The sequence below is a fragment of the Haplochromis burtoni genome, unplaced genomic scaffold, assembly GCF_018398535.1.
Source record: "Haplochromis burtoni strain Fernald_Lab_line unplaced genomic scaffold, NCSU_Asbu1 Contig_290, whole genome shotgun sequence".
NCBI classification, from domain to species: Eukaryota; Metazoa; Chordata; class Actinopteri; order Cichliformes; family Cichlidae; genus Haplochromis; species Haplochromis burtoni.
In genome coordinates, this window is record NW_024582651.1 from 165,757 (window position 1) to 188,367 (window position 22,611).

At 41.6% G+C, this 22,611-nt stretch overlaps 4 protein-coding genes across 5 annotated transcripts; 1 reads left to right on the forward strand and 3 right to left on the reverse strand.

Annotated features, from left to right (window-relative positions):
- Positions 1 to 541: 541 nt before the first annotated feature.
- On the reverse strand, positions 542 to 2,853 carry cldnk (claudin k). Its single transcript, XM_005940343.3, has 2 exons — positions 2,481 to 2,853; positions 542 to 1,650 (listed from the first exon to the last, which is right to left on the reverse strand). The coding sequence occupies exon 2, from the start codon at positions 1,483 to 1,485 to the stop codon at positions 838 to 840; it is 648 nt and encodes a 215-aa protein (XP_005940405.1). The 5' UTR covers positions 1,486 to 1,650; positions 2,481 to 2,853; the 3' UTR covers positions 542 to 837.
- An 84-nt stretch (positions 2,854 to 2,937) lies between these two features.
- Positions 2,938 to 7,724, reverse strand: btr02 (bloodthirsty-related gene family, member 2). 2 transcript variants are annotated; one of them, XM_005940295.3, is made up of 7 exons: positions 7,122 to 7,724; positions 4,857 to 5,129; positions 4,685 to 4,762; positions 4,336 to 4,578; positions 4,117 to 4,243; positions 3,993 to 4,019; positions 2,938 to 3,754 (listed from the first exon to the last, which is right to left on the reverse strand). In XM_005940295.3, exons 2-7 carry the CDS (start codon positions 5,124 to 5,126, stop codon positions 3,210 to 3,212), a joined length of 1,290 nt encoding a protein of 429 aa, XP_005940357.2. In that variant the 5' UTR covers positions 5,127 to 5,129; positions 7,122 to 7,724; the 3' UTR covers positions 2,938 to 3,209. The 2 variants fall into 2 exon arrangements, with proteins under 2 accessions (XP_005940357.2, XP_014194885.1); XM_014339399.2 differs by lacking the exon at positions 7,122 to 7,724 and having other exon boundaries at positions 4,857 to 5,436.
- Positions 7,725 to 11,971: 4,247 nt separating this feature from the next.
- On the forward strand, positions 11,972 to 16,888 carry rsad1 (radical S-adenosyl methionine domain containing 1). Its single transcript, XM_005940292.2, has 9 exons — positions 11,972 to 12,334; positions 12,464 to 12,597; positions 12,674 to 12,878; positions 13,410 to 13,775; positions 15,096 to 15,159; positions 15,245 to 15,392; positions 15,652 to 15,706; positions 15,800 to 15,903; positions 16,139 to 16,888. The coding sequence occupies exons 1-9, from the start codon at positions 12,194 to 12,196 to the stop codon at positions 16,248 to 16,250; spliced, it is 1,329 nt and encodes a 442-aa protein (XP_005940354.1). The 5' UTR covers positions 11,972 to 12,193; the 3' UTR covers positions 16,251 to 16,888.
- Positions 16,889 to 17,614: 726 nt separating this feature from the next.
- Positions 17,615 to 19,286, reverse strand: rasd2 (RASD family member 2). The gene is made up of 2 exons (XM_005940301.3): positions 18,651 to 19,286; positions 17,615 to 18,539 (listed from the first exon to the last, which is right to left on the reverse strand). Exons 1-2 carry the CDS (start codon positions 19,186 to 19,188, stop codon positions 18,022 to 18,024), a joined length of 1,056 nt encoding a protein of 351 aa, XP_005940363.1. The 5' UTR covers positions 19,189 to 19,286; the 3' UTR covers positions 17,615 to 18,021.
- Positions 19,287 to 22,611: the final 3,325 nt, after the last annotated feature.

Genomic DNA, 22,611 nt, shown 5'->3' on the forward strand with positions numbered 1-22,611 from the left:
TGGTGCTGTAATGCTCTATAGAGTGGCATTGTGTTGCTCTGTCTTCTGTTGTCACAGACAGAAAGCAAAGGAACTGATAGATTAATGCATGCCCGCACAACTACAATTATATTTACAGTCACCTACAGTGCAATCAATCAGGTTTAAGAACAAGGATAATATCTCATGAATAAAGATGGTGCTTGGAATTGTGCTACATGAACACATGCAAAGACAGATAGAGATTCAGGCTCAATCTGGTTTTTGCTTGTTATCATACAGTTATCTGCTGGAGCAATGTGTGATTTTATTAGAAGAAATAGCAGGATCTTTATGAAGTGAAAAAAGGATCATGTATTTTTCTTTGTTCCCGCCGTATAGAGTAACTCAGATAAGGAAAATGAGATGGAAGACAGGACAACACACACACACACACACTGAAAAATATGGCACCACATGCTAATGCACACACATCTCCATTGTTCTATTGTTCTTCTCCATTCAGCAGAACCCCTCGTAGTGTTTACATAAATGACTCAAAGGTTTTTCCTTGTAAAACAAGTATTTTGAGGAGCTTTAATATATGTAATGGTACAAATGTAAGCACACACCATTTTTCCTCCACAGAGCATACAACGTTTATTGTATTTAACTGGCAGACAGAGAAAGAGTGTTATTGAAGGGTATCAGGTATGACATAATAAAACAAGTTCAGTTTTCAGCCTCCTGTGACGTTTCTCAAGACAACAAAAGAAAAGTGACACTTAATAAAAAAATAATTACATGAATCAATGTCAAGAGGAGAAAAGACAGGTTTGACATTATTCGGGGTGGATTTGTGGAAGGCCTTCAGACATTTTAGACATAACCTTTGACTTGTGTGGCAGGTGCCCTGCGTGGACTGCTCTCTCCACTGCTGAAAGTGGGAGAGCCTGGGATTCCGGGAGGACTTGACCCCGCATAGAGCAGTGACCCCCCAATTAGAAGCAAGGCTGACGCCCCCCAGCCGATGTAAAGGGCAGGGCCGAGCTCACGCTTGTGTGGAGCTGCCACATGTGGATCATAGAAATCCCTGATGATGGAGTGGGCAGTCCAGCAGACGGGCACAAGGTAAAGAAACCCCGCGATGGCAAAAAGGGAGCCAGAAATGCGAGCAATGCGGGCTTTAAGGCTGTTTACGCCGATGCATTTAGTGCACTTGACTCCTAGGACCCCCAGAGCCAGAGCCAGGCCACAGAGCAGGATGGACAACACAGTGAGGCCGCGGGCGGCCTGCATGTCGCTGGGCAGAGCCAGCAAGCTATCGTACACCTTACACTGGATCTCACCTGTGCTCTGCACTATGCAATTCATCCAAAGGCCTTCCCAAATGATCTGAGCTGTCACTATGTTGTTACCGATGAAGGCGGTGACCCGCCACAGGGGGATGGCACAAACTATTAACCCACCCACCCAGCCCACGATGGAAAGGATCAGACCCAGCAACTGCATGCCCGTGGTAGCCATGGCGAAAGACAGATGGACTTGTCTCTGATATATTAGTCTCTGCACAGGCCAAACTTATAGTCCCACAAAGAAATGTGACAGTCTATTTTGCTAGAAATGCCGTGGTCCACTCCGCCGCCTGTGGATGATGGCGTCGATGAGGTCAGTTTGATGTGGATTGATATCCTAAAATTAACAAAACATAAAATAGTTGCACCAGCCGGGTTATTCTCTTAGTAATCAAACAAGCAGCGCAAGAAAACTCTCAGAGACACACTGGATATTACATCACATGCTGTTGTTATTTACCACAACAACCACTAGCATAACATTAGTAAAGTATGAAAAGACTATTGGAGCATATAGTTATCATAAATATTTGGAATCAGGCTGGGAGGCCTGTTGGATTCCAGTAAGAACCGCAGAGAATAGCTTTCTTTGACATGACTGTGGGTGTCGAGCTACGCCTTGCCGGGTGGTGGATTATCTCAGAAAAACATGAGGAGACTCGGAACACAAGCAGCTTTCATGAAAGCCTGTAGAGTGGGCCAGGAGAACCTGTGTCTTCTGTTTGTTACAGCTACAATTTTACTAATACTGTTTATACGATCCATTCATAACAAGATCGATACATGTGCAGCAGGACATTGAGGACCAATGGGATGCATTTTACTATTTAGTTCAGTTATTTAGTTTGAGTTTTGACTCCAGTAAAACTAATTCTGAAAGATTATTGTGATGTTTGGTGCAGATGACAGTGGATAAACCATATTAAAATAACAGAGGGCCCTGGAATATTCCCAGATCTCATTACTAAAATGTCCATTTCATTCCTAGGAAGTTTTGCAGATAACACAATGGAAGAAAAGCCACTTCCAGTACATACATGTGTTGGAAACTAACAAACTAACAAAGCACATCGCATAAATTTGCTCTTAAGCCATAGTGAAGACATTTCTGACATTTGGAAATGTCCAAACAATATTAATGAAATGGTTATTATGAGGAATATTTACCTGAAATAGAGGTCGCTGAACTTTCACTGCTCCTCCCGGAGATGATTCACAGTTTACGGTTTGCCTGAAGCTCCGTAGGTTTTGTAGTTGAGCTGTGAATGCCTGAAGTTGTGAATGACAGCCCTGAGAATTCAGTTCAGTCAACAGGAAGGCCAGAGAGCAGGGGAGGCTCTCTGTCTCTCAGCTCCAACACCCAGGACAGGACTGGAGATGGGGCTGCCCTGCGAGATGCCAGTGTGTCTGTGTGGCGGTGGGCTGAAGCACGCACTTCTGTGCACGACTGTGTCGGTGTGTGAATGCGTGAATGTGTTTGAGTGTGTCTCCCAGTGCCTGGTGTACGGGCACAATGCCCTGCTGTTTTACTGTGCCCTCCCCCCCGCTTTCCCTGCTTCTCGTCAACCTCTGTCCCAACCCTGCAGCCCCGCGCATCCATCCAACTCAGCAATCCTCTTTTTTCTACTTTCACTCACTTGTTCATTTATGACAGCCATCTATTATTTACTGCCACACTTTTTTTCTTTTTTCAGTCTGTTTATGCGTTTCATTGAAGTTTTCAAGTGTACTGACGTAGTCCTTTTGCACCATCTTGTTCAGTAGCCTGCTCTGACAGGGAAAATGTGGCTCATTGTTCAATAGCTTTGTAAATAAATAAACACATTAATCACGCTAGATAAATATTAAGGAGATAACAAGAACCAACAAGTAACTCTTTTTAAACTGGAATGAGGTTTAGATGTTGCAAAAACTTGAGCAGATGACTAGAGGAGCTGCATTTCTGCCTCCATGCATGCGACCAGGACTGAAGAATGGATGGAGCCGATCTGTGAACTTATCCGTGAAGGTCTGAATGTGGACTCCAGAGTCTGCGCAGTAGAAGGACACACGACCTTCGTTGTAATCCAGAAACACTCCAAACTTCTTGGGTCGTTGGTCTAGAGCCAACTGGGTGACAGGAGAGGTGTTTGCAATGTACTGGCCTCCAGCTTTTAGGCTTAAGGTCCAGAAACCATTTGCAGGGCACACTGTGAACTTGCCTTTCCTGTTTACGGACTGTCTGGCAACACCTAGGGTCCATTCTATCTTCTCCCCAACCTCCACTTCCCAGTAGCACCTCCCGCCAGCGAAGCTTTCTTTGGCCAGAACATTTCCCACTCTGTCAAACCTCTTGGGGTTCTCCGGTACTTCCTGAAGCTTATCCGTGTGCCTCACCTGCTTTCTGTCATCTGAGACCCAAAGGAAAGGGTTTGCTGTTTTAGCACTTAGGTTAACATCCACTAAAAAGAAAAAAGAGCAAAGAAAGGAGAAAAAGAGCAAAAAGTCAAGAATTAGTCAAACAGTGCGCGTTCATTTTCAGCTATTCACAACAGCTGAAAATTGATGCAGTTAAATTTTGAACTCAAAATGAAGGTGAATTATGGTTATATTTTTGATATTATCCACAAAAATAATCTTCAATCCCTAATCATTTTTGTAAAGTTGATAAAATGTATTTCTGCACAGCGAGAACCTTACCTGAGTATTTCTCGATTCTCTTAAGTTCTAAAAACGAACAACAGGGGGGGGAAAAAAAGAATGTCAATGAATTTATCTTTTAAGATTGATATGATGCACACAAGATTAAAACAGCACCACCCACCAGCTTTGGAGAGTCTGTTGACTTCTAACTTTATTTGTTCCAACACGTCTGACAGTGCTCTTCTGGTGACTCCAATACAAGGATCAGTTTCTATGGTAACCTTGGACCAGTCCTTCATCTCACAGGGCTAAATAGCATTCGCAGTGTTGGAAAGATTTTACAATTATGCTTCAAATCACATCATCATCATGCATTTGGCAGTAGATGGAGATAACTTACCTTGGCAGGTCGCTTCAAGTCGTCACTCTGATCACCAGAGATCTGAGGGTCCGGTTCTTTGGTCTCCTTCCTCAGCTCCTCAATCTCCTGTTCGATCTCTTTGACCAGTGTTTCTACCCTGCTCTCCTCTTCTCTCTGCCTCTCCTCAATTGCAGCAACAACAGCTTTATGGCTCTTCTCCATAGCATTTACAAGTGCAGAGAAGATCTTCTGACTCTCTCGCACCTCTCTGAGGTAAGAGTTCTGATTGGACAGCAACATCATTTAATGATGTACAGATCAAAGGAAAATAAAGAAAAAATATAAATTATGTTATACATGTTTAAGTTTTATAGATATTTCCACTCACCTTTTGTAGCCCGAGAGAGTATTTCAGTCTTTCTATCTTCTGCACCCTTTCCTGAATCATTTGGTTAACATCTATAACCTGTGAATGTGCAAACGATTTGCATCAGCACACAAAAATACACTAGATTTATTAGATTAGATCACCTGTTATTAGATAACAGACAAAAGAGTACCGTTTCCTCATCTGGTGGTTTCTGTGGTCGAGACTTCCTGTAGTTTTCAGATACGTCTGCCAGTATGTGGTTGACACTGAGGTCAGGCTTGTCTGTGAACAGTCTCCTGCAGTGAGGGCAGTATTTCAACTGATGTCGTGTCCAGTATTTGGACAGGCAGGACAAGCAAAAGCTGTGTCCACATGGTATGGTTACGGGGCTGGTGAAGATGTCCCTACACAGAAAGCACAAGAAGTGCTTCTCAGGGAGCAAGCAGATGGTAGAGGCCATGATCTGAAAAAGAAATTATGTCAGAAAAAGTAAGAAACAGAGCTTTTTCCTGCTGTGCATATCGAAGTCTTTTAAGGGAGTGTTGTGTTTGAATAGTAAAGCAAAGACTAAACCAAAAGTGATACCTAAGAGTAAGTGAGAAGTGCCAACAGAAGTCGTTTGATAAACAAATGCAATGAAACCATCTTGTTAACAGTCCCAACTTAAAAGTACTATGGTAAATGGCTTGTATTTATATAGCGCTTTACTAGTCCCTAAGGACCCCAAAGCGCTTTACATTTCCAGTCATCCACCCATTCACACACTGGTGATGGCAGCTACATTGTAGCCACAGCCACCCTGGGGCGCACTGACAGAGGCGAGGCTGCCGGACACTGGCGCCACCGGGCCCTCTGACCACCACCAGTAGGCAACGGGTGAAGTGTCTTGCCCAAGGACACAACGACCGAGACTGTCCAAGCCGGGGCTCGAACCGGCAACCTTCCAATTACAAGGCGAACTCCCAACTCTTGAGCCACGATCGCCCCATATAAAGTAGATTTGTGTTTTTAACACATAATTGTGTAAATGCTCAATCCTGCATCCAGGATTTTACTTGCGCACTATGACGGTACACAAGTATCAAAAGTACTAGTCACTGTTACTCATATTACAAGATGCTTATCATATGTTTTATGAATTTTCAAGTGTATTAGTCATTGGCCACTTTGTTAGGTGAGTCCGTTTAATTGCTCGTCAACATAAATATCTAATCTGCCAATCACATAGCAGCAACTCATGCATTTAGGCATGTAGAAATAGTCAGAATGACGTGAAGTTGAAACTGAGCATAAGAATGGGGAAGAACGTAATTTAAATGACATTCGATGTAGCATAGTACTTGGCAGAAAATCACCCTGGGCTACTGGGGTTTTCCTGCACAACCATCTCTCGGCTTTATGGAGAATGGTTGAAAAAGAGATTGTATCCAGTGAGAGGTCAGAGGAGAATGACCAGACTGCTTCAAGGAAGGCAACAATAACTCAAATAACTACTTGTTACAGCCAAGGTATGCAAAATAGCATCTCTTTGAAGCAGATGGGCTTCAGTAGCAGAAGACCACACCAGGTGCCACTTCTGTAAACTAAGAACAGGAAATTGAGGCTACAGTTTGCACAGGATCACCAACATTAGACAATAAAAGACTGGACAAATGACTCTCAGTTTCATTTTGCTGCCATGTTCAGATGTTAGAATCAGAATTTGGAGTAAACAAAAGCATGGATCCGCACTCCCTTGCGTCAACAGTTCAGGTTGGTGGTGTTGGTGCAATGACCTGTGGGATATTTTCTCACACTTCAGACACTTTAGTACCACCACAACCCAAGATTTTAGACACAGATACTTAAGGTTTGACTTTAAAATCCATGCTTATTAAACAACAGTAAAAATTCAGGATTCAGCTCACATTTCGCGTGAGAGAAGGCGGATTTACTCATGGCAGAAATATTTTCACTGGAATTCAGGGCGTCATGTTTTAACATTGTGTTCTCATACAGAATGGATTACTCTCATTCTACACAGACTAAAGAGGCAGAAACAACTGGACATGATTATACTTTAATGCCCTGCTGTTGAACTTTACCCCGTTATCTCTTTCTATCTCTGCGTGTTTTGATTGCCACTGTCACAGCCAGTGTGAGCACCAGCAGATAGATAACAAACAGAGGCAGCAAAATATGCAGTCAAACTGGTATTTGCCAAATAGTTTTCTTGTGTCATGAGGAAGCTACTACTCAAAACAAAAATGAACTCACTAAATTCTCAAGATCGTTTTAATGTAATGTGCAATCCTCAGTTCAGACTCCCTTGTACTCCCTTGTAACATAGGAAACAGGTTACGATTATGCAACATGGCCATAAAAGATTGAGAGGACTAACAGGAAATCAGCACACAGGTAACTCTGTGAAAACAGACACATTTGTTAAAAAGTATTAAAGGAAATGTGATCTTACCTTTACTTAGTCGATCTTTTCTGGGTAGGAGCGGTGTCTGTATGGCTTGTACTTGTTAATTTAGTTAATAATACACAGAAACTTCACTGGTTCACACTGAACAGGTGTACTGAGGTATGTGGATTGTCTAGGAAAGTGGCAGCGCTTTAGACAATGGCGTGTTCAGCTAAGACTCCGCCCTACGTGTTATTTGAGTTGCACTTCAACTAATCCACAGCAAGGCACCAGGAAGAGGTGGAGGTTGAATAAAATATAAAGTGTTCACACAAATCTGCTATAAATGTGCTAAAATCACAGCTTCATTTATTTATAATAGGCCTATTTATAGTTTAAACTGGTTGTCACAGTTTGAATTGATGCCACTGGAAACCTTTCAAGTTTTCTGTCGAAATAGTCTCGTACTACACGTATGTTCTTGAGATGAAAGAGGGCTTAAGACGGCTATCTAGTTTGTTATCAAGTAAGTCAGAAAGCTACCTAACCAGAAGTTGGATACAAAGAGTAAGTTTTTTATTTTCATCAGGTCATCAGTCAGTTCCCTATGTCATGTACGAGGAGCTGCAAAGAAGCGGTTAATAAAGATTGAGTTGAAGTTCAGTCTGGCAGTCGGGGCCATTCTGTTGTCCATATGCTTTATTGCCACCTGTGCTGTTCCCCCTGCTGATCCACCCACTGCACCACCTATGATCCCATAGAGAACCATCCCTCCTGGGCCCTCTATAGACCCAGCCAGCGCACCCATCACAGCCCCCACAACAAAACCCGTCCCCAGGCCTCTGGCTAGGGACGTCCTGAGCCAGCTGTTGTCGATCTCCGCTTGAGCTCTAATCTCTGCGCCAATATTAGCCGTATAGGCATCCTTCTGGAAGTACAGCTCCTCTTCCATGTATTGCTTTTCCATCTCAGCCCATGCCTTCTCTATCTCTGCTGCTCGCTGCTTCCTAAGCTTATTCTCCTCCTTCTTTACACAGTCCTCTGCCTTCTGGAAAGTTCTGCTGGAGAAGTAGCCTCCTCCTAACGAGGCAACCATCAGCTCTATCTTCTTCAACAGTTCTCTGTCCTGACTTCGATCTCTCCAGTTCTTGTTGAAAAGGTGAAAGCGTCCACCGTACTTCTCGATGAGTTCTCGCAGATGCCAATCTGTCTTCTTCACCCTATCTTCCAAGGCAGCTCTATTCTGATTTCCTTCATAGGCCAGGAGGACCATGGCGTGTCTCAGACAGTGTCTTCCAAAGCGTTCCCTCATCAGTCTGGAGGTTCTCACATCATTGGGGGAGATTTTCTCCATGTCAAAGGCAACAAGAAATGCATGGGGACCAGGTATACATAAGCACTTGGACCTCCTTAGCTCCATCTTCCTCTTAGGTTTAGATATATCCTTATCATAGATGTTTGGTCCATTGATCACTGCCACTCGTCTACCAGCCAGCTCACCGTTGTTCTTTATGCTGCCAGAAAGGCTGGTGACATCCTTAGAAAACACCTGTCTCCCAAGTATGGAATTGGTTAGTAGGAACTGAGAAGGTCCACTGCTACCAACCACCATGAGCCTTAATTCTATGGCACCACCTTTAAAAATTAAAAAAACAAACAGAAATTCAATTGGGATCAGATTGATAAAGATATATTTTTTAAGTGTGTAATAAACTCAGAAAACAATAAAAAAAAATGTCAAAAGAAGCTACAATATCAGCAATTAACATCATTAACACCATATTGTTTGTGTTTGTCTTATTTTATACTTTTTCTGATATCAATGCAATGCAAAGCATGTTTGAAAAGGGCTGTGTGTGCATGTGTCTGGTTCATCCTACTTTCTGAACATAACTTATGGTACATGTGTGCAGTAAAATCTAACAGTAAGTAGGGTAGTTTGATTTTTATTGTTAAAGTTAAACCCAAGGTTCAACTCCTCCTTCTCCACCTTTAGGTATTTTCCCACAGTCCCTGCCTGACATGCAACTTGAGAATATTCCCCTTTGTGCCTTTGTGCCTAGAGCAAAGAGAAACCACATCAAATCCTTTCTTTGTCATGTTTTCATGGTTATTGGAAAGCCTACCTTTCTTCCTTGTATCCATTTGGCAGCTTCACATCACAGATTCAGTAGTTTGTTTGTTTTTTTAATTTGGAAATTATTAAAACCTTTCCTTGAACCGACTTCACACATTTGAGTTCGGTGAAAATATATTCCTGTGTGTTTCCCGTTTCTCCCTCTGTCTGCCTCACTGTATCTGCTGATTAGATAACTGGTCACTAGATTTTATATTAAGTGGAAAATGACCTCAGGGCTGGAAGCTGGCAGTGAACATATTCACATTTATTGACATTAATATTAATCTATGTGTAATTAAAGCTTTAGATTTATTACTGATTGAATGTATGAACACTGTCTTATTTTGGAAATTATATTGCAGTAAATTTTATTATTATTAATCCTTTATTTATCCAGGTAAAAAAATCTCATTGAGATTAAAAATCTCATTTCCAAGAGAGACCTGGCATCATGGCAACAAAATGAGAGCAGGTATACATGCATGCGTTATTTGTTTTGATTTGAATTATCAAGTGAGGATCACACTCATCTGATGATGAGTAGCACCGACATGGATCCATGATTGCAGTCATATCAGAATGATGAAGACATTTATTGCCTATAATCCTGATTTGTATTTTTAATCTTTAGTTAAAAAATAATCCGTTTTTAAAGCAGCTGTTCTAGGCTGTGTTACTGTCTGTGTGCTAGGCTTCGGAAAAATCAATATCTCATTAGTTAGTTTCATCGTGTGTTAGTGGGACACACATTTATTTTCCAAATATAGACTTGTGTCTTTATTTAATGTATCAGCTATGCTCATAAGAATTCCCACATAATCTACCAGTGGATCAACCCAACCATACCCTTGAAAGTCTCTAGGTTGTCTTGACTATGGTTACATGTGTCGGTCCACTGAGTTGGTTCCAGATATTTGTATTATTCAATTCAATTATATACATTGCCAAATCACAACAACTCTAGCTTTAAAGTGCTCTATATTGTAAGGTAAAGACCATACAGTAATACAGAGAAAACAGAGGAAAACCCCAGCAATCATATGAACCCATGAGCAATGGCTTTGGTGACAGGAGAGGAAAAACTTCATTTTAGGAAGAATAAACCTCCAGCAGAACCAGGCTCAGGGAGGTACAGCTATCTGTCGCAACCAGTTGGGAGTGAGGGTAGGAAGACAGCATAAAGACACGCTGTGGAAGAGAACCAGATATTAATAATGACTCATGATTAAATGCTGAGTGATATATAAACACTTAAAAAGGTAAATTAAGAAGAAACACTGAGCATTGTGGGAATCCCCAAGCAGCCTTCCCACAAAGGGAAGGTTTACATTAGGACTGAGGGTTATCTGATCCAGCCCTAACTATAAACTTTAAGCCTTAAAAAAAAGTTTTAAGCCTAATCTTAAAAGTAGAGAGTGTGCCTGTCTCCCAATGTCTCAGAGCAGAGTGCTCTGTAGAGGTGATAGAGTACTGTGAGGTTTTTAAGATAAAGTGGGGGCTGAGTATTCAAGACCTTGTATGATAGGATCAGAATTGTAAATTCGATTCTGGATTTAATAGAGAGCCAATGAAGACAAGCTGTCTCTTTCTGGACCCTGTCAGAACTCTTGCTGCAGCATTTTGGATCAGCTGAAGCCTTTTCAGAGAGTTTTAGGACATCTTGATAATGCTGAATGTAGTTCAGCCTAGAAGTAATAACAAGCAGTTGAACAGGTGTGCCCAACAAAGATTACTTATGATCCATAGGCTCCTAAATAAACTGCATCGTTTTCAATATAAGGCCCATATAAATCATATTTTAATCAGAAATAGCCTAAAATCAGCCTCTAAATCATAGAATACTAACAATACTATTCACCTTCCAGCATGTTGTCAAATTTGAACCATTTTAAACTTTGACAACAGCAAAAATACCCTACGTGTTATAAATATTTAATACTGTTTGATTCTTTTGCAAATTTTATATATAGTGAGGCTATTTGGGGTCAGATTTGACCTGTATCTATCCAAATGTATTTCAGATTCACTACCATTAGTAAAATCAAGGAAAACTATGAATTTTAGGGACTCTTGAAACTTCAAAACTGTGTGGGCCTTGTCTGTTATGGGATGGTGGTTACAGAGTTCAAGGGCCACATTTGACCAGGTTAGTGCAAAGAAAGAATAGGAGTTATAATATATAACCCTACATGACAAGCAGAGGTCAAAGAGTGCCTTGATGCCAATGATTACCAATTTCACTTCACAAAGAGAGGGTTCCTGGTTAAATCCTGGCTAGGGCCATTCAGCATGAAGTTTAAAGGCACTTTGAGTGGTTAGAGTGGAAAATGCTATATAAATATGAGTGTATTACAGTTAGACCTGAAATGTCAAAAAAAAGAAAAGAAAAGAAAAACAAAGAAATAATTCATTTTGATAGTCTCATAGTTACATAACACATGTGCAAGTCCCACACAAGCAAGGATTTCATTAATGTTGCAATAATAATGATAACTGCAGATGGTACTTACAGAGATTTGTTATGACATAACATTGATCGTAGTGTTTAATGGTTGTAAAGGTCATACATGGTTATATAATAAACCCCAAGAGTTCAAGGAGTTTCTTTCCATTTCTACTTTAGCGTTATAATATATTTAAACCCTTACCGCTGCAACGTTTTCATGTTTTGGGTAAAAACTGGAGACGATGTTGTGTGAAAATACATATTTTTCACCAAAAGCAAATGTTGCAAACCTAAAAACCTGGCTGACCCTCTTGTGCTTCGGGTATTTCTTACTGTGGTAAAACAGCGCCCCGCTGTGGCCAAACTGGGAACATGAAGAGGAAATCGCTCCATGTATTTCCGGTTGGAGCGACTTGACTGCACCTTCAAATAGCGTAAATACAAAGTGAATTTACGCTATTTTGTTGTCACAGAAACGCATACCGTTTGAGTGATGAAGCCGGGTATTGAGGTAACCTCTGGTTCGGGTCGGAGAATGTAATCTCCCGTGGCGAAACAAACGCTGTCTCCAAAATGATGAGACGCACATTAAATGCGGTCAGTCGTGTCCTCCCTCCCCGACTGCGGCACTTCTCGGGCGGAGAAGTAACCGAAGATGTGTCTGAATGTGCGGCATCTCCACAAATCACAGAGCGCGCGTCTCTTTATGTGCACGTGAGCTATAGCTTCTTTTTTTCTTTTTCTGAGAACATCACGCGCACATGTATCCGTAACTGCATGTTGACTCACCTGATTTAAGCATAAGTGGGCTGTGTCATGACTATAAGGTTCTTCCTCCCCCAGTGGCCTTACTGTCTCAGGAGGTGCTCCTACTGCAATTTCAACAAGTACATATCCAAAGAGAACAATGACCATATCATGACTAAGTGCCTTCAGATGGAGACTGAGACACTGCTGCGACTCAGTCAAGTATCCTGGTATGTGCATTTATTAAACCTGACAATCAGTAACTGTAACCTGCAGCTGAGATCACAATCTGGTTTTCATTTGTAGCATCACCTCAGTGTTCTTTGGTGGTGGGACTCCAAACCTGGCCCACCCCTCCATCTTTGCTGCAATCCTCGAGACTGTTTCCAGGCAGGTGAATCTCTCAGATGAGGCCGAGGTCACCCTCGAAGTCAACCCCACTCCTGCGGGAAAGTCCAGGTTAGAGGACTACTGCCGTGCCGGGGTGAACCGATTTTCCATCGGGGTCCAGGTGAGCGTAATCCTCGGGTGCTCATGAAAGCCCACGGAAAAGCAGGGCCTTCCAGCTGTTTTACTCAAAGCATTTAGTGGTTAGTTGCAACTTTACACTCCAGGCCTATCATTGTGTTCATGTTTTTTTTTAAATCCCCTCTTCTGTGTGATGACATTTATTTAAAACGCACTTTTTGAAGTTTAGTCCTGTCAGGTCCAAATCACACATCTAGGGTACCAGTGCTTGCTTCTTTTGCTCTGCATCATAGACATTAAATTGCATGCAATGAAAATTGCAATTTGGATTTTACATAGTAGATTTCAGTTGGAACAGAGCTTAAATGTGTTTTCAGAGCTTAATCTTTCCATCTGTCTATCTCCTGACTCGATAATATTGGAAAAATAACACAATTCAAAAATGTTGACCCACTTATATGTATTATGAGGTGATGTAACTCTGAAAATTGCGTTAATAATTTGATTCTGAAGGGGTAAGGTGAGAACTTTTTTCATTTTATGGAACAACACTGATCAAACTTTCTATCTTCAGTCTTTGCAGGATGAGGACTTGAAAAGTCTGGGAAGAGACCACGACTCCCACGAGGCTTTGCAGACTATCGAAGAGGCCAGGAGGCTGTGCCCTGGTCGGGTGTCGGTGGATGTCATGTTCGGACGTCCCAAACAAACCGTTGAATCCTGGGAAATAGAGTTGTCTGAGCTGCTGAGGGTGTGTGATGATCACGTGTCTCTGTACCAGCTGACCCTGGAGCGAGGCACTCAGCTTTTTAAACAGGTTGAGTGCGGTGCAGTGACGATGCCCTCCGAGGATGTGACAGCAGAAATGTACCAGCGCGCCAGGAAGACTCTGCACCAGCACGGCTTTCAACAGTACGAGGTGTCGAATTTTGCAAGACATGTAAGTCTTTGCTGTAACAAAACCGTACTTTAACGCTTCACCTTATCATGCATCCGTTTTATACACAAAAATGATGTGTTAAATCGAAGGAAGGTTCGGAGAATGAAAAGAGAAAATAAATAAAAGAAAAACACTTCCTTGGTACACTTGTTTAAATGCTTATTAACACAAATACCTAGCCAGCCAATCAAGTGGCAGCAACTCATTGCATTTAGGCATGTAGACACGGTCAAGACGACCTGCTGAAATTCAAACTGAGCATCAGAATTAATAGAAGAGCGCTGATTTCAGTGACTCACAATGTGGCATTGTTATTTGTGCCAGACAGGCTGGTCTGAGTATTTCAGAAACTGCAGATCTGCTGCGAGTTTCCCACACAACCATCTCTAGGGTTTACTGAGAATGGCCTGAAAAAGTGAAAGTACCACTCAGCAACACTTCCTTGGTAGAAAATGCCTTGTTAATCTTAAGAGGTCAGAAGAGAATGACCAGGTTGACTTGAAGGCAACAGTAACTCACATAACCACTCGTTACAGCTAAGGTTTGCAGAAGAGCATCTCTGACTGCACACCACACCAAATCTTCAAGAAGCATGCCAGATACCATGCTGTCAGCTAACAACTGGAAACTGAAGCTACAATTCCCACGGTCTCACCACAATTGGATAATAGAAGATTGAAAAATGTTGCCAGATCTGATGATTCTCAATTTCTGCTGCAGCTTTCGGATGGTAGGGTCAGAAATTGACATAAACATGAAAGCATGGATCCATCCTGCCTTGTAGCAACAGTTCAGGTTGTTGGTGGTTTATAATGGTGAACGCCACAGTCTATGTGAGTGTTGTCACTCATTATGTCCATCGCTTTACGACCAGTGTCGTCATCTTCTGCTGACTGCTTTCAGAATAACGTGCCATATCACAAAGCTCAAGTCATCTCAATCTGACTGATAGTGGCTTCACTGTTTACAGTTCATGCAAAAAAAAAAAAAAAGTCTTCCTTCACTCTTAATTGTAAAAAAACAAAATACGTACAACAAACTACATGTTCAGTCCTCTGTTTTATAGGCATCCATATTTTTCTTGTATAATTTAGAGTCATCGGATGTTTTCGAGGTTATTGAGCGAGATTTAAATGTCCAGTTCTATCGAAAACCAAAGATTTATATCGTTTTTCCCCAGCAGAGTCTACTAAGTTTTATTTTTAAGCTTCTTTTTAACTTTGTGTTTGGTTTTCTGTCTTCATTAAATCTCCATAATATGACAGTTTTACTATTCTCCCTCATAAACACTCAGTAAATGTTTTTCTCTGTGTAATGTAGAACTCAGTGAGTCATCACAATATCAGCTACTGGAAAGGCAACCAATACATCGGTGTCGGCCCAGGTAATACTTGGATCTAAAGCACTAAATCGCTCCGGTTATGCTCCTGTTGGAAACTGTGCTTTTTATATTGTTGTCTCTGACACAGGAGCACATGGGCGGTTTGTTCCTCTGGGGGAGGGAGGTGTTGTTCGAGAGGCCCGGACCCAGACTCTGGAGCCTGACGTGTGGATCCGTGAAGTGCGGCATTGGGGACACGGGACGCGGAGGCGGCTTCAGCTTGGCCATCTTGAATTGTACGCCGTTGCACTTCCAGGCAGAGACAGATGCCCAGAAATGCTCTGAGCATGTGAAATGTAGCAGTGAAGTCTGAGACAGTCCACAGTGTAATTTATCACACTGAGCGTTGAGGCCGTGGCACATGTGCTTGTTCTCTCAAACATTCTGTCCTTGTGAGATGCTATTATGAGACTTGTATTCAAGCCTTTTACTCTTTCTGTTCTGTCCTTGCTGTTCTGTATTCAGTTTAAGTTATGAAAGATGTTTGCTTGGCAGATTGGAGGAGGTGTTGGTGATGGGAATGAGAATGACTGAGGGCATTAATCATAAGGTAAAGCACACAAAATAAATCTTTCATTGTATTTTCTGTCACGGCAGATAATGTTCAGTTCGCAGAGACTTTTTTTTTAAATTATGTTAACAGCACTGGGAGATGTTCAGCCCACAAACTGGCCTTGATGAAGTTTTTGGTGAATCCATTGTCGTCCAAGAGTTGCTACAGAGCGGACAGCTGATTCTCGATGACAGGTGACTTATGATGTTTAATTTTCTTTTTAAGTTTCCTTACCTGTGCGGAAGCCAACCTAACAATTGTTTTTATTATTTGATAATATTTCCCTTATTATATAACTGTTTGGTGCATGAGGTGACAGAAAATAAGGGGAATAGTCTGTTCTGATTTCCCCAGCACACGGTATTTAAAACGTCTCTACAGCTTGAAGGTTAAATCATTTGTGTCTTTTTTTTCTTTTTTCCTTGTCAGAGGTCTGAGGTGCTCCTGGGAAGGACTGGCCTTACTGGACAGCATCCTTCCAGCTCTCCTGGTGGAGCTGGAAAGACAAATTTCCCCCAAAGCCTCACAGGGACCACTCTGAGTCTGCTGGCAGACAAACCAAGAACACCTCCAACCTTCAATGACACAAATGTTTATAAAGCAGATACGCTCGTGGCTGTCAAAACATATAAAAACCAACAGTTTTGTTTGGTACACCTTTTAAACGTGTTAGTGAAGGCTTTTCATCATTTTCCATACCATTGCAAACGTGACTTTATCTTTAATGAGTGCAGCCCAGCAGCGATCGAGCATATTGTGTTATGTCCGTGTTGCCTCTCCCACCGGTTAGAACGAGTCTTGGATTTAAGTCTCCAGATGCTTTCATGCAGTCATTACTACAACGGATACACTTTGCACTAAAGCTTTAATTGCTGCTGTTGCTGTCGTTTAATCATAATTATACCTCTGACAATAAACAGGAAATTGTTTTGGATTGATGTCATAGTCTTTTCAGCAAATGTACACGGTGAGTGGGAAGTTTTAGAGGGTGAACAAATTATATTATACCAAGTAAAGCCTCCGAGTAAGCAATCATTTTGTTCTCGGACTTTATTGATATCACTGCAGGTGCTGCATGTCTTCTCAAATCCCTGGAAATCATACCAGATGGATGAACATTAATTTCCTGGTGAGTAAAGGGATATCTAGATATATATATATATATATAAAAAACTCCCCCTCATGAGAGAATAAATAATAAATATTTAGTCCATTTAAAAGGATTGAGTCTTATCTCAAGGAACTTTACTGTCATGAGACATATTCAGACATTATTATTTTTCCATGAACTAGGTCTGGAAATACAGATCTTTATGATTCAACTGTGTATTGAAAACCCAGCTAGTGCCCTGTCACTTAAAAAGTACATGCGGGTACATCAGCACCTTTTAAACCTTGTTTGTAGATTGAAATCTGGTGACTGTGGAGGCATGTTGAGCACCAGTTTGAGATGATTTAAGCTTTAGCAGCCATTAGAAGATGGGTTCACTGTGATCAGAGGTACTTAAATCCCCTTTCGTTCCCATTCTGATGCTCATTTGTGAATGTACCAGACAAATTTGTCAGTAAACTTTTAGTTTAGCTTTCCAAAGTGGGTTTTATTGATCCACTTCCGTTTTATTATTTAGAGAGGTTTATTTTAAGCAAATATACTGAACTTCTTGTCAGTGTCAGTAATATTAAATGCCGAGTTGAATAATCGTTGTGCTCTCTCCATGGTGCTGATCTCACTCCGTCTCTCTCCTTTCGCCCACCTTCCCCTCTTTAATAAATCATGCGCTATCACTCATTGTTTCCTCCAACTGCCATGGTGACACACAAGCGCGTACACCACCTCGGCTGATTAATAGGCATTGTAGCACCTCTGTACTTTAAGCCATTCACTAAGCCGTGGGCGTTCTAAACAAACCGTGCAAAAACTCTCGAGACTGACAACAGATACTGGAAGATGTTGAAGGTCTGCGTTTGAATCATCCACCCATGGCTCTGAACTCCCTCCCACACTCGAGGTTTTTACATCATCACTCGAAGAGAAGTGACTGCTTACGTCAGTGTGCGTAATCTGGCCGTGCCCGTCTCTTTGTGAAGAGATTCTTAAATGTTTTGTAACAAACGGAAGGATGGAAAGCAAGGACACAAAACACGCAAGATAGTTGGAAATATTCAGCTTTTATTACAGGGTTATACAGCAGGGATATACAAAAAACACGATAAGAATGCACTGGTCCAGCCAGGTGCTACAGAGTATAACTCTTTACGTATACCATATTGCAGCGTACTACTACAATTTGTTTGTCGAGAAGTCTCACAATTCATTGAATCTGACACTTCTCGGGTTTGTTGTGTTTGGTGCTTGATCCAAGCACGAGTTGCAGGTCGCTATTGAAGCTCGGGCGGCGCGCCAGAGGGTCCACTGCGGCACAGGGCGCAGAGAGTACCCGCGTACGGCTACCCCTCCTGCCTCGCTGGCCGACGTACAGCGACCGGTAGGTGAGGATGGGTATGACCTGATGTCTCGATGGACTGGTCTCGTGAGGTAGTCCACCCAGAGAGGCAAGGGCTCTGAACATCGCGTCCAGCCCGGTGCCGGTTTTAGCAGAGGTTTCGAAGAATGGGATATCCTCGCCGAGAATTTTCCCCACGTCTGGCCGTCTCACGACTCTCTCTGAGTCTAAGTCCCCTTTATTACCGCATACAATGACTGGCACTCTCACTGGCTGTTTTAATTTCAGCAACTTTGCCTTAGCAGCTTTGATTTCGCTGAGCAGCTCACAGGCTTCACTCAGAGATTCTCTGTCATCCAAACTGAAGACGAGCAGAAAAATGTCACCTGGAGAGACAAAGAACATCAGATGTAAATTAAGGTAGTTAGCATTCATTTTCAAAATATAAAAAAACAACATCCCTTAAAAACAGATCTAATACAGCACTGCTTCCTAACCTGTCAGGATGGATAGTCTGCGTTTGGCAGGGAAGTCCCTCTCACTTGCCGCATCCAGAAGATCGACCTGGTATGCCTCTCCTCCTATGTGGAACAGCTTTCTGTGGAAGTCTTCGATTGTGGGCTCATAGCTCTCCTCAAAGTCTTTCCCCATGAACCGCCGGAGAATGTTTGTTTTACCCACTCTGGGCGCACCAAGCACAACTATTCTATGACAATTTCTGGGCTTGGTCAAACGCAACTCCAGCAGGTCCACGGACCTCTTCGGGAGTCGATCAGCCGACACTTGCCGATTGCCAGAACTTGAGGATCTACTCACAACTATCCTCGTATCCTGCTGTCTCCAGCACCCCTTAACCTTTTTGACGAGCCCCATGCCTGTCGCTATGTTTGAGACTTTGGGGTGCTGGAGCACTGGACCGAGTGAGGTGCTCTGAAGATCTGGGTGCGTAATGCTTGATTGTAGATGCCCGGTGAGAGAGTTCAACATTTCGAGAATGCCATCAACGGGAAGATAAAACTTCTCAGTTGTGTTCATCTCTTGTGCTCTTTCAAGAGTCTCCAGTCACCGAGAGGCAATCACAACCTCACCAACCCAGTTGCTTTCCCATGTGTCCAGCGAAACAGAGCCGAGTGTCATCTCTTATACACCCACAGTTTCTGCGTCAGCAGGCTCATTCAAAATGCATTCCTTTTATAGAAGCACGGAGCCCCCCACGGCCCCCGCTTGTGAAAAATATTCCTTTGGAGGAAGACAAAAGTGCTAGATTGGTCTAGAAATATACAGTAGACTTTTTTCAGTTGGTGCATTGCAGCTTTCTGAAAGTTATCCGGATTGTTTTAAATTACGATCTTACTTTGTTCGGAGGGGGGGCACGAAACACTCTGATCTGTTCTGGCACGTTTCTATTTTTAGCATTTGACCTGCAGGTGCTTCCTGTCTAATTCTGGGTAAATGTTTGGTAGACAGAGTACAGATAATTGCCAATATCATGGACAATTGAGGTGTGACGTGCAAGCGCAAATTAATTTTGTTTATCCTCTTATCCTGAAACGCTGTCACGGAGACATTAGCCATTTGCCGTATATATATTTATATCTGTTATTTAACAGTTCCACAGTGTTTTCATAACAAATCCCACTTAACAACACATCCCTGCACCGCCCGACATAAATCTGTGCATGACGGATTTTATTATTCCTGAACTGTGATCGCATACTCTGGAAGCCCCTTTATTTTCTGAATTCCTCACGACTTTTTCGAGTGTTGAAGCTTGAAACAGAGCAACTCTTTGCTTTATGAATCATAGATGACCTGGCGATGAGTCCTCTGCAGAACCTCCGGAGTCAGAAAGCTGATGTTATTTTTCCACGGTACACTAACATATAAATCAAATTTATATTTCTGGAGGAGAGATATGCTGATGTTTTAGGGAGAAGGTGTATCACTGGAGCATACCAAATCATTTGTGAGCTCAGTGCAGAAGTCAGAACATGATACAAAGCCTTTTTTTTTCCCTCCATCAAACTATTCTCAAAATCCAAGGACACTTTGAATGGACAGCCCACATAATGGTTTCTTTCTTGAACCTGAAAAACATGCAGTTATATATACAAGACTAGCTGATCGCCATGGAGATTGCAGTCTCACTCTAATAAGTGCACTTTAGTGCTACAGCTGAAAACCATGTTGTGATGAATAATGTAATATAAGCAGCCATAGTAGCTGATAATGTACTAGTAGATGGTTGGTTTCTAAATAGGTGCTATCAGCAGTACATAATGGAACATTGATATACTTTTAGAAATACTAATGGGGTGCAAAAGTCTGAGAGAGCTCGTGAATATATTAGCTAGTTTGCGTTTTTCGAAATTATATTGTAAAATTTTCCTTTAACAATAACAGTGAGCTTAATAAAGTGAGCAGAAACACGAATCCACGTATTTTAGTGCATCTTTGGTTTTGATCAGAGCATATACTTGAGATTCGCATTGTGCAAAATTTGCAGAATTTCTTTTTTGTTTTCAGGACATAAGAAGGAGACAAAAACACTGCCCATAGAGGGCACCAGAGACAAACAGATGAAGTTAGTTGATTAACCAGTGGAAAGGAATTGATTATGGTTATGCACATCATGCTGCTTTTGTTGCAGCAGCAATTAACTAAAAGTAAATTATTATTCCAATTCATACACATTACAGGACATTACACCCATTTTCAACCCTGCTCCTTTGTCTTGCACGGCCTCTTATTTTAGCTGTTGTTTTTAGCATTCTTTGCTTGATGTAGCAGTTTACCTAAACAACAGTCTGAGCCCTCCTTTGTCAGAGTTCTTAGTCAGAGTGTCTTATCCTCCCTGGTGTGTTCCTTTTGTGATTGGTCTGGTCTGGATGCCACTTTAGATTGCTGTCTCTTTTACTACATGCTAAATGTAGTTTGGTGCTGTCATGCTCAAATAAGCAAGGCTTTCCCTGAAAAAACAATGTTCCTTGAGAGACAGCATATGTTGCTCCAAAACCTATTCAAATTGTTTATTATTATTGTTTAATGGACCTTTCACAAATGAGCAAGTTATCCATGCTGTTTGCAGCACCGCACATGATCACAGATGTAACCTTAGAACTGTGCACTGAAAACAAGGCTCTCTTCTTTAGCTCTGATGTCACAGCACCCAGCTTTTTACAAAAATATGTTGCTGGTACTGAATTAAATTAAGCATATATTTTTTTCAAATACTTTTAAATATGCTGTCAATAAAAACAGAATACAATGATTTGCAAATCTCATAAACCCACATTTTATTCACAATATAATAGAAAACATATAAATGTTTAAACTATAAAGACATTTGACTTTTTTGTGAAAATTTGAGCTCATTTAGAGTTTAATAGCAGCAACATCTCTCAAAAAGTTGTGATCAGTGCAACAAAAAGGCTGGAAAAGTAAGTGACATTAAAAAGAAACCGTTTGAGGAACATTTTTCAACTAATGAGATTAACTGGCAGCAGGTCAGTAACATGACTGGATATAAAAAGAATATCTTAGAGAGGCAGTTTCTCAGAGCTGAAGATGGGCGGAGGTTCACCAATCTGCAACAAGCTCTGACATGCAAAGAAGAAGCCATATGTGAACATCACTGGGACACACTGCCGTCTTTGTAACATAAAATACGGAAACAAGACCAAGGGCTGTCGGACAAGAATGGAACAACATTCCTCTCCCAAAAGACTGCCATGAAATTCAAAGTGGAGCTAATATTGTTCTTATAATTGTACATTTGATATGTGTTCTATGTTCTACTGTGAATAAAATATGTGTTTATTCTGTATTTATTTACATTTTACAGAGTCTGGTAACTTTTGGGAATTAGGCTTGTGTGCCAAATTCTTAGTTTTAATCATGTCTGTAACAGTTTTAATAAACTTTATGGTTAAATTATATTTAAATTCTTTGCATTATTACACTATACAGTTAATAGATTAATGTCTCCAGAAGTAACACATGTGCACACACACTTGAAGTCTGATTGCCTTTCTTGCATGACGTCATCATTGGCCGTCCTCTCTCCTCCCCCTCTGTTTTCCCAGCCCTCGCCTGCATGTCCCCCCTGTCCTGACCTCATCACGCCTTTGTTGGGGAACAAAGAATGTTCAGGCATCTGTTTTGAGGAGAAATAAAGACAGAGAGGAGGAGGGCTGAAAGAGGTATATGAAATGAGCTTGACTGACTGGATCAGTGAAAGTGAACAGGGCGGCTGCAGTAGTACATTCCTACACACAGGGCTGGGCAGTACACACTTATTTCAGAGATATATATTATTTTTAAACCCCAAATCATACGTCATATCGCTTGATGACATCTTAATTCCTGTGCACTTTGCCCTTCAGTTGTCTTCAGGAGTGTTTTTGTTGTTACAAGGTTGAGCTGGTATTTCCTGTATATCCTGCTCAGTCAACCACA